The 11,377-nt window shown below is 53.9% G+C and overlaps 1 protein-coding gene across 1 annotated transcript in view; it reads left to right on the top strand.

The window, feature by feature from the left end:
- Positions 1-11,377, top strand: part of RHOBTB2 (Rho related BTB domain containing 2) — a 37,105-nt gene that overhangs the window by 13,346 nt on the left and 12,382 nt on the right. The window contains exons 3-8 of the mRNA XM_004707601.2: positions 3,700-3,901; positions 4,639-4,742; positions 5,199-5,384; positions 5,987-6,999; positions 7,307-7,425; positions 9,455-9,605. Of these exons, the coding sequence (XP_004707658.1) occupies positions 3,700-3,901; positions 4,639-4,742; positions 5,199-5,384; positions 5,987-6,999; positions 7,307-7,425; positions 9,455-9,605 (1,775 nt within the window). The remainder of the gene's footprint in view (positions 1-3,699; positions 3,902-4,638; positions 4,743-5,198; positions 5,385-5,986; positions 7,000-7,306; positions 7,426-9,454; positions 9,606-11,377) is intronic.

The raw sequence follows: 11,377 nt of genomic DNA, 5'->3' as shown, positions 1-11,377 counted from the left end.
GGGGTTTTCTAGGGAAAGGAAGAGGACTCGATCCTCCGTGCCTGTGCCGTGCCCCTCCCCCTCCCCGCTCTTTTATTTTAATGTTGTGTGTACGCAGGGCCGGGTGTCCAGGGGGAAAGGGCTAGAGTGGTGGGAGTGTTTCCGTTAAAAAAACCCTGGAAGGTGGGGTGCTTTGTTGGCCGATTTGGGGAGGATCCTGTCAATTCCCCACTCCATTGCAGTCTGCAACTGAGACCCGGGCTCCCTGCTGGGAAGAGGCTGATGGGTGTCTGTGGATGTTTCGACATTTTAGGTTGGAGACGGCTGAAGTGGTGTTAGGCTTGCGTTTCTGTTCGTATGACCATTCAAGATCCCTTCGGGCCTTGCTTTCTATTGGTTCTGTGCTGCTGGATTGCTGGATTCCCGTCTCCGCTTCACCCCAGATGACACTATCAGCAACGCCAGTGGGAGCCTCCGTTGATCCGGAGGCCACCTTCGCCTCGCTACCCCTGCCTTCCCAGTTCCCTCTTCCTATCCACCCTTCTTGATTTTTACCTTCATTTTCAGGATTTTCCTCCTTTCGAATGTTCTGAGATGCAGGATGTGGGATACTGGTTGCTAGGAGACAAATCAGGCTCCCAGGGAGATTCTGTAGTTTCCTTGACAACCAGACTAGGGCAGCCACAGATGAACAAGCCTCCTTCCTATCAGCTGTGGGAGGGAAAGGGGGGCTTTTTTGGGTTCAGCTAAGAGTATGTGCAGGGGTGGGGAATGGGCGCTGGGGAGGGTTGTAGCAAGAATGAACAAACACAGGTTGGGTTTTGACCTGGACTGTGTGATGACACTGGAAAGAGAGCTGTGGGCAGGAAGGGTCCCCAGCCTCTGGAGGAGGGAGGCGTTGGGGGTGTGATAGCCAGGGCAGAGGAGCACAGGAAGCCCTAGTCTATGGTCTTAGGGAGATTGGGCAGGAGGCTTGGATAGAATGAGGATGAGGTAATAGAAAAAGTCAAGAGTCATGGGAGGAGAGAGTGCCCCGGGGAAAGAGAAAGTCAAAAAGCTCACTGAGTGGGTTATCTCATCATATACCAGCAACGATAAAGTTACAGTATTCTAGAAGAGAGAGGGAGAGGGAGACTGTTGGCATGCTATCTCCAGGACAAGGTCCTCATTTAAGACGGGCCTAATTAGACTCAGAGTTCTGCTGGCTTAATTGGGCCAGGCTGTATTTTAAAGAGAGATATAATTACACATATAGATATGTAATCTAGCATTATATAATACCAGCATTACATAAGAAGACAAATATCTCCTGTCGTCCCAGGCTCCCGTGGCATGCATTCACTGGGAGTCAGGAGACTGTCTTCTAAAGCCCTCTTGCCCATTCTCCAGAGGGGGAGACTGAGGCTCCAGAAACATGATTGGCCTATTCCTAGATGAGTCCATGAAGTTTGCCAGTTGGGCAGCTGGGGCCCAGGTGGAATAGGTGAGAATGATGGAAAGGAGGGAGGAAATCGAAGGGCAAACAGGGGCAGGCTGAGAGGCAGCAGGGGCCTGGTCAGGGAGGGGTATCCTTGGGCTGCAACCCAGCAGCCTGGTGTTCAAACTCATGGTACAGGATTCTCTGCTCTCCTACCTGTTGGTTCGCTGGCCCTTGTTTAACCCTGGTGGTGTGTAAGGTAGGCGTGCGTGCTCTCATCAGCAAGCACCTGAACTTGAATCACACTGCTCTGCTGGTGTCCTGGCAGCATCCTTGGTATCCAGACACATCTGGATTTAAGAACCAGTGCCTGCCTCCTTGCCTCCTCGTCTCCCCCTTTGCTTACAGACTCCCGTGAATCTACATTTGACAAAGAAGTTCTGTTGGCTAGTGGGTTTTTAGCTTTACCCTCCAGCTGCGCATGTTTCTAGTGGGGAGTCTGTTTGATTTTTCACTCAATAAAACAGAAACCACAACCCAGAGGCTACTTCCCAGTGCCCACAATCCCTCAGCTTCTTGACTGTGGACCATGGGCTGTCCAAGGGGGCTGCCCCTGGCCCTCAGACTGAGACAGAGTCCGCAGAGGAAGCAAGATGGTGATTAGAATCACAGTGGGCTGCTGGGTGGGTGGTGGGGTGGGGGAGCAGGAGCAGAGAGGAGCCCGATGGTGCAGGCAATTGCCCCGGAGACCAGGGAGGGACTGTTGGGAGACCCCTGGTTGTTGAGGGTCGGGATTCTGTAGAATTCCAAGCAGGAGGAAGAGATTTTTCCTCATTGAAAAGTCCTTGTTGCACTTTTTGCTTAGGTAGCTGAAGTGCATCCACTGGCAAATCCCAGTTGTCAGGCTTGCTTGGTATTTGGGATCTGAGTTCCTGAATGTTGGCATCCAGTTACAGTGGCCCTGCCCCCGGGCAGGAGTGAAGTGAGCGTCTGCTGCTGCTGGTGGCCTGGCGCTCGGGCTGGATGGTTCAGTAGTTGTTCCAGCAGGGCCGCTACCACAGAAGGAACCAAGCCCTTCTGACCAACCCCTGCCCCTGCCCCTAACAGGAGAATGGAGGCCAGCTGGGACACAGCCCGGGAAAGCCCCCTCAGGGCTGGTGACAGCTTCTGGAACACTGAGATGACATTTGACTACAGAAGTGCCTTCTGTTTGTTCATTTTAAACCATCCCTCTCTGTGGGTGGACCAGCCCTTTGCTCTTGGCCTGACACAGAAGGAAACTGAGGCAATGTGTGTCCTGAAATTCAGGCCCGGGTTCCTTTTCTTCTTTTTCTTTTTAAAAAGAACAACTTATGACAATTCATCCATCCATTCATTGTGTCTTAACCCTCTGCTTCCTCTAGTAATTCCACTGTCTTGTCCGAGTAGCTAATTTAATGAGTGCCTGTCCAGGTGTGGCAGGGACTCCCCCCCCCTTCCTAGGCCTGGGAAGTATAGGAGAGGGGTAGCTCCCACTCCCAGGGACAGGATACAGGATTGTGGGAGGGCAGCTCTGGGTGGGGGATCCAGGCCACCAGCTGAGGCACATGTCTCCCCGCCACACCATCTCAAAGCTGGGCCTGCAGCTGTGTGAGACTCACCGGCCATGTGACAGGCAGAGGGGAGGAAGGGAGGCTTGTGAGTTGGTCAGGTGCAGCCAGAAGCCTTCCCAACCCAGAGATCTGGGAGCAAAGCTCTCCCATCTGGGCAGAGGGGGTTGGGGGCTGCAAATCCTTCATTAGAGAGGTCGAGAGGGGCCAGGGTGCAAGCTAGGAGAGCTGCCACCTAGCTCTGACAAGTCCATTAAATTTTAAAGTGGCCCTGCCTTCAGGCATGCTGGGAAGGGGTGGGGACCTGGCCCTGACTCTGCTTCTCTCAGCTGTTTGTTGTTCTGCAGGCACAGCCCTGCTTGGGGGGGTGGGGGCGAGCAGATGATGCAGGAGCTTCACTTCCCAGCCCAGCCGACTCTTCTCTTTCTGGGAGAGTGGGAACAGGCCCCAGGCCGGCTCTGTCACCAGCCAGAAACCCAGTTGGGTGGCGATGGAATCAGGAGGGAGACCAGTGGGCAGGCTGGTGGACCTGCCCCCCTCCGCCTGAATCGGCCCCTGCCTCCCAAGGCCATGCAAGGTTCTTGCTCAGAAAGTTGCCCACGTTTTTCTCTTCCTCTCAGTTCAAAGGCTTGAAGAGGAGCGCTGTTGGGCCTGGGCTGGGGTTGGGGTCCCAGCATGCAAGGCCATCCTGACTGGTTCTTGCCTCTCCCTCAGGTCCCATTTAATGGATTCTGACATGGATTATGAAAGGCCAAACGTAGAGACCATCAAGTGCGTTGTGGTCGGGGACAACGCTGTGGGCAAAACCCGGCTCATCTGTGCCCGGGCCTGCAATGCCACCCTCACCCAGTACCAGCTGCTCGCCACCCATGTGCCCACTGTCTGGGCCATTGACCAGTATCGAGTGTGCCAGGAGGTAAGGCTACAAGGCCACTGGATTGGGGGCCAGGACAATGTGTGTGTGTGTGTGTGTGTGTGTAGCATGCCTTGACTCAACCAGGGCCTAGCAGAAGCTCGTGTGTGTGTGTGTGTGTGTGTGTGTGTGTAGCATGCCTCGACTCAACCAGGCCCTAGCAGAAGCTCATTGTAGCCCCTTAGGGGCAGCAGAAGGGAAAGAAGCCCTTGGGGAGAGAGCTGCTGTGTGCCGCCTGCCCCAAGGGAGCCTTGGACCAGTTACTTATGTTTGGCATGGTTGAGCCAGGTTCTGGGCCATAGCATCTGGAGCAATTCCAGCTCCAAGTGATGGAGAGCACCAGGTAGTTGGGGTTTGGAGAAGTAGAGGTGAGGAGAAGCTGCCAGCAAATACCAGCAGATCAGAGACTCTTAAACTTAAGATTCGTCAGTAAAGTATTGGACCAGGGCAGACTCCCTAAGAGATCCCTTCCCCATGCGTAACTATCTGCCCTTTCAAGGTCTCCTACTTCTGTAAGGTTTCCTCCTTCCATTCAACTCGAAGGCCGCACTTGGGACTGGTTCTACAGAGAGTTCACACGGGGAAAAGTATGGTGCAGGGCAACACAGTGGGACACAGCCTTGCTCTCCTCCCCTCACCGATGTTGCCTGGGACCCTCAGGAGTGAGCTCCCACCCACCCTGACGTCACATGCAGTGAATCCTAAGAACCGATGCTCTTGATTTCCAACCCCCCTGGCAGGTGCTGGAGCGCTCCCGAGACGTAGTAGATGATGTCAGCGTCTCCCTGCGACTTTGGGACACCTTTGGGGACCACCACAAAGACCGGCGCTTTGCTTACGGGAGGTAGGGATGGCTTTGGGCTGCCTGCAGGAACCAAGTGGGTGGGTTTTCCCTATTCTCTCAAGGAACGGTGATGTTTAAACCCGCGGGGAGACATGGAGAACTCAGCACTGGCAGAATCTCACCAGGGAGGTAGCTTGGACCAGCAAAAGACACTCGGGATCTAGAGTCATGAGATATGGTTGAGTACCATCTCTGCCACTTGCTAGCTATGTGACTTGGAGCAATTAGGGTCGCTGCTTTCGGTGTAAGGCCTGGGAGGAGTCTTTGAAAGCTCTAAAATGCTATACAAATAGAGGTATGGTAACTGTCTTGTGTAAGCTCACGGGAGCAGATCCACATGCCGGGTGGGCTGCAGGGGAGGGGCCAGCCTGGGTGGCTACGTGCGTGCACCTTGCTCCCGGATGCACTGACCTAACCACCCATGTTCTCTGCCCATAACCTCATGTCCCACCCCAGATCCGACGTGGTCGTTTTATGCTTCTCCATTGCCAACCCAAATTCCCTACACCATGTCAAGACCATGTGGTACCCAGAGATCAAGCACTTCTGCCCTCGAGCACCTGTCATCTTGGTGGGCTGTCAGCTGGATCTGCGCTATGCCGACCTGGAGGCCGTCAATAGGGCTAGGAGGCCCTTGGCTAGGTAAGGGGCTCTGGTCCTTTGGGATGGAAGAGAGGGCAGTGGGATGTGGGTAGATCATCATGGTTCCCTGCTCAGCCCCAAGGGAACCCCACTGAGCCTTACTGACACCTCTACTTGTTTGGGTGCAGCTCATGTAGGGAGCCAAAGATGTCCTTCGTTCACTCACTTATCTATGCATCTGCTATGCACCTGCTGTGTAGGCAGGACAATGCTAGGGCACTCTGAGGAAAGAGGAGGTGGTCTCTATGGAAATGCTGGGACATGAACTAAATACGTCAAACACCAATGTGAAACATTGTGTACGAATCACCAAGAAGGCAGGGCTATCCCTCGCCTAGTTCTGGCACAGATCAGGAATGCCTTCCAGAATCAGGAGGAACCGGAGGTGGGCCTTGAAAGACCACTGCGATGTGTCTGGATAGAAGAGGTGGGGCAGAGATCCTGTGGGAATGAGCAGCATAGGAATGGGGGCCCACGAAGTCAAGCCTGAGCAGAACCTCTCAGCCTAGCAAAGAGCAGGCAGTCCATGGGGGAGCTGTCTCCTCGCCGTCCCGAACCCACGGCCATCTGTGTGAGTTTGGTTTCCCTTCTTGAACCCCCAGGCCCATCAAGCCCAATGAGATCCTCCCTCCGGAGAAGGGCCGGGAGGTGGCCAAGGAGCTGGGCATCCCCTACTATGAGACCAGCGTGGTGGCCCAGTTTGGCATCAAGGATGTCTTTGACAACGCCATCCGGGCAGCACTCATCTCCCGCCGCCACCTGCAGTTCTGGAAGTCCCACCTCCGCAATGTGCAGCGGCCTTTGTTGCAGGCCCCTTTCCTGCCCCCCAAGCCACCACCTCCCATCATCGTGGTGCCCGACCCCCCCTCCAGCAGCGAGGAGTGCCCCGCCCACCTCCTGGAGGACCCGCTCTGTGCGGATGTCATCCTGGTGCTGCAGGAGCGGGTGCGCATCTTCGCCCACAAGATCTACCTCTCCACCTCCTCCTCCAAGTTCTACGACCTGTTCCTCATGGACCTGAGTGAGGGGGAGCTGGGGGACCCCTCTGGGCCAGGGGGCTCCCATCCAGAGGACCACCGGGGCCACCCTAATCAACACCACCACCATCACCACCATGGGCGGGACTTCCTGCTTCGGGCAGCCAGCTTTGATGTGTGTGAAAGCGTGGATGAGGGTGGGAGCACTGGCCCTGCTGGACTCCGAGCCTCCACCAGTGATGGGATCTTGCGGGGCAACGGGACAGGGTACCTGCCAGGGAGGGGTCGAGTGCTCTCTTCCTGGAGCCGCGCTTTTGTGAGCATCCAGGAAGAGATGGCAGAAGATCCCCTGAACTACAAATCCCGGTTGATGGTGGTGGTGAAAATGGACAGCTCCATCCAGCCAGGGCCCTTCCGGGCTGTTCTCAAGTACCTGTACACGGGGGAGCTGGACGAGAACGAGCGGGACCTCATGCACATTGCCCACATCGCCGAGCTGCTCGAGGTATTCGATTTGCGCATGATGGTGGCCAACATTCTCAACAACGAGGCCTTCATGAACCAGGAGATCACCAAGGCCTTCCACGTCCGCCGGACCAACCGGGTTAAAGAGTGCTTGGCCAAAGGCACCTTCTCAGGTACGGAACGTGCTTAGGAGCTGGTGGCTGCAAGGAAGGGAATTCCTCTCCAAGTAGCCTTCTGGTGGATCTCGGTTGGTCTGATTTGTATGCCAAGTCAGCCTCCCTTCCCGATGCCCTGGGGCGCTGGGCTGTCTGCTCCTGGGGTGGAGCCTTCTGTAGCCCAGAGCTTATCAGGAGCTGAAGGTTAAGGCTCCAGCTTCACATGGAGGGTGGGGACCATCTGGGCTCCGAGGCAATCATGGAGTTGGATAGCCCGCATGGTTGCAGCATATTCTCATGCCCTGTCTCTTCCCCTCCTGGACAGATGTGACCTTCATCCTGGATGACGGGACCATCAGCGCCCACAAGCCCCTGTTGATTTCCAGCTGCGACTGGATGGCAGCCATGTTTGGCGGGCCGTTTGTGGAGAGTTCCACCAAGGAGGTGAGGCTGAAGAGAGGAAGAGGGAGGCAGGGGAGGTTTACACGGTCTGCATCTGAACGCATTCATCACTTCAGGATGGATAAGATGCCAAACGTAGATAGATCTAAGAGATGTTCGAAAGATGGCGGGTACGCTTTGGACAGCTAACCTCAAGGGCAGGAGTTCAAAGCCACCAGCCAGCTCCATGGGAGAGAGATGAGGCTCTTTACATCTTTAAAGGGTTAGAGGGTCAGAAACTCACCAAGGTGGTTCTACCCTGTCTTAAGGGTCACCGCGAGTCAGAATGGCCTTGAGACTCGATGGCCATGAGTTTGGGTTCGATTTGGACCAGGAGAGGAAATTATAATCATGCCTTCATTGCATAGTTTAAAAAGCACTTCCAGTATGTTATGTCATTATGCCCCCACACTTACACAATCCATGGCCTTCTCACTTTATGCGTAGGGAAAGCGAGGCCCCCAGAAGTTAAGTGACTTGCCCAAAGTGGGCGAAGCAGAAAGTAGAGAGGCGAGGACATGAGCTCAGGACTTCTGGCTCCTTGGTTCTTTGCACTGCACCTAGCTCCCCTGCCCCCAAGACACGCAGAGATGCATGGAACAACTGGCAAAAGATCTGCGTGCCCTGAGCCATTCTCATCTCTAGTCACCTGATCTCCCTCGCTGACACCACCTACCACTGTCTCAGGCACCCAGCCTCGAGAAGCCTCAGAATTGAATAAACTACGGCATTTAAGAGTAGGAAGGAGCCAACCAGCATTCTTAGAAATGTTTCTCTTACAGCGTACCCTCTCATTTCCATTCTCCCAGCCAAGTAGAGTAGCCCAGGCCATAGCCCTCTTGGAACTGTAGCAGGAATTGCCCATCCCCCAGCCTTGCAGTTTACAAGGTCCAATTCCACACAGCTGCTACAATGCCCCAGGGTCCGAGCTCAGTGGCTCTTTTGGGAGTGCGGCGACTCTGTCGTTTACTTGGGCCACGTCCCTTGAGCACTGGCCTCCGAGTAAGTGCTCACCAAACAGTTGAATGAAAAATCGAAAGTAGGCATTGCCTTAGCTTGCTGTGTCAGGGAGCAGGACTTTCCTAAGGTTTCTGGGGAGGAAGTGTTTGCGGGAGGCAAAATGGATGGGCTGGGGCTGGATTTGGCTCCTGAAGCTGGAGGCCTGCGTAGGATTTGTAGTGTGCCGACTATGAACTCGTGGGAGACTCGGGGGTAAGCCAGCCATAGGCACGTCTCAGAACCCTAGAAGCTGGCTTTAGGGTGCTAGCTGATTCCCAGTGCAGCCTGGAGAGGTGTGGGTCTAATGAGAAAGCAGTTTTTGCTGTAGCACCGCTTTATACAGATCCCAGAGGCCCAAAGCCACAGCGTCAAGCAGCCCTAGAGAAGTCAGCTGGTAGTTTACTGCTCCCCAGGGCCATTGGCCCTGCCAAGCATCTTGGGCTTTAGGATGGGTTCGAAAGGATGCCAGTGAGGATGCAGGCACCTTTAAAAGATGAGAATGTGTAGGCCTTCGGAACATACTGCTTAGTGGGACAGGTCAGTTACCAAAAGCCAAATATTATAGGATCCCACTTGGATGCAATTTCTAGAATAGACACGTGTTTAGAGATCAAAGTTCATTAGTGATGACCAGGGGTGGGCAGGAAGGAGGAGAGGAAGCCTGGTACTCTGGGGCCGCTGACATGTTAAGTGTGAGGGGAAAATTCAGGACCGGTTTGGGTGCTCCGAGTGAGGAGTACAATTGGTGTCCATGAATTGTGCTTGCTATGAGAGTAGAGACAGAAAATGTTTGCCTACCTAGATCACAACGATGCTCATAATAAGAGAGAGGAGAGCAACATTCGCTGAAGCTGTCTGCACACTGGGCTGCAGGCAAGGTCATTGCTCTGGGAGACAGGCCTTGGGAGGAGCAGCACCAGGAGAGACAGACCTCGCATGTGGGTCCAGGGCCTCTTGAGCTTCTCATGACTGGGCCCCCCTTCCCTCTGGTCCGAGTGTGCTGTGACCCGGCCTGTTCCTAACCCCTCGGCAGGTGGTGTTTCCTTACACAAGCAAGAGTTGCATGAGGGCTGTGCTGGAATACCTCTACACAGGCATGTTCGCCTCCAGCCCCGACCTGGACGACATGAAGCTCATCATCCTCGCCAACCGCCTCTGCTTGCCACACTTGGTTGCCCTCACAGGTAACTAACCAGAGGGCTCAGGGACCTGTCTAGGGGTGAGGTCAGGGAAGCCCCAGGAGTGATTATATGTTCTTCTTCCACCGTGCTCCTCTCCTACGGGACAGACTAGTCACCTCAAGGGAGTAGGTGCGCATGAAATGACACACGCTGATGCGTAGCAAGTTTGGGGTGAGGACAGAGACGGGAAGGAGGGTACGTGGGGGAGAGGTTGGGTAGGGTCACTTCATAGGCTCGCTACAGAGGTGATTTTCAGCCCACCGAGTGGTCTGTAATCGATGACACTGCCTTGGGTTCTTATCAGCCTGGCTTCCCTTAGACAAAGCTACGCAGTCAAAAGAGAATAAGAAGGTCATGTCACGCTCTATCGACGAGTGATGACGACGTGGTGGTCTTTTCCCTTCTTTTTGCCTCCTCCTCTGAGTCCTTTCTTTTTTGCCCTACCCCTCTTCACCTCCCTCCACCTCCTCCGCTTCCTCCTCCTCCCCCAAATAGAAAACAAACACTGACTCATCACTTTGCTTTCTTTGGAAGGATTGTGAATTGGGGCTGAGTCTCAGTTGTTGCCGCTCGTAGCAGCCATTGAGCCGGTGCCGACTCGTGGTGACTACCTGCAGCAGAAGGAAACCCTGCCGCAGCCTGGCCATCTTCACGGGCTTTGCTAGCCGTGAGACCATTGTCGCGGCGACGGCGTCCATCCAGTTCCTAGAGGAGCCTCTTCTTTTGCTCTGACCCTCTAGTTTACCACGCCGGGTGCCCTGCTTCGAGAACTAGCACTTCCTGATAGCATGCCCCCCCAGTGCCCAAGACAAACTCTCTCCATCTCCACTTCGAAGGAGCCTCTGGCTGAACTTCTTCCATCCTTATGGCAGGCCTGGAATCCTGACTGTTCTTCGCCAACGCCATCACTCAAAGACCCCCATTCTTCTTCGGGCTTCCTTATTTGTTGTCCAACTCTCTCCTGCAGACGAGGTGATTAAAAAAGTACTATTGCTTGGATCAGGCACCCCCTGTCTTCAAGGTGGCATCTTTGCTTTGCAACGCTTTCCAGAGATTGTTTTGCGGCATGTTTTCCCAGGGTAGTAAGTCCTTTGAGCTCTTGACTGCTGTGTCCACGGGCATTGCTTGTGGTCCCAAGTAAGATGAGAATTGGCAACTTCAGTCATTTCCCCAGCTATCACGATGCTGCTTATTGATCCCCTTGTGAGGACTTTGTTTGGCGTTATGTTGAGGTATCATCCATACCGAACGTTATCATCTCGGATCCTCATCAGGAAATGCTTCAAGTCCTCTTCAGTTTCCGCAGGTAAAGCTGTGACGTCTGTGTAGCACAGAACGAGTCTTCCTCCCATCCCAATGCCGCTTTATTGATGTCGTCCAGCTCCTGGATTATTTGATTAGCATACAAATCGATAAATTTGGTGGACTGATAGAACTCTGACAGGTCTTTCCTGATTTTAAGCCACTCCGCATCCCCTTATTCTGGGTAAATGCTTCTTGGTCTATGTGCGGGTGCTGCTTGAACACAAGGAATGCTTCTGGAATTCTCATTCTTCACGATGCTGTTTATAATTTGTTAGGATTTGTGTTAGTCTGGGTACTTTAGAGAAAAAAATCCACAGAAACTCATGTATAAGAGAGAGTTTTATGTAAAAGTTAAGTGTGCATCAACAAAACATCCCAACCCAGTGCTGCCCAAGCCCACAAGTCCAACATTAACCCATTAACCCATATGTCCAATACCAATCCACAAAGTCCTCCTCCATCTCACAAAA

The sequence above is a fragment of the Echinops telfairi genome, unplaced genomic scaffold (assembly GCF_000313985.2).
Source record: "Echinops telfairi isolate 266 unplaced genomic scaffold, ASM31398v2 ScPeMD7_9;HRSCAF=40, whole genome shotgun sequence".
In the NCBI taxonomy this organism is placed as follows: Eukaryota; Metazoa; Chordata; class Mammalia; order Afrosoricida; family Tenrecidae; genus Echinops; species Echinops telfairi.
The sequence above is the reverse complement of the archived record's forward strand: the minus strand, read 5'-3'. Positions and strand labels throughout refer to the sequence as shown.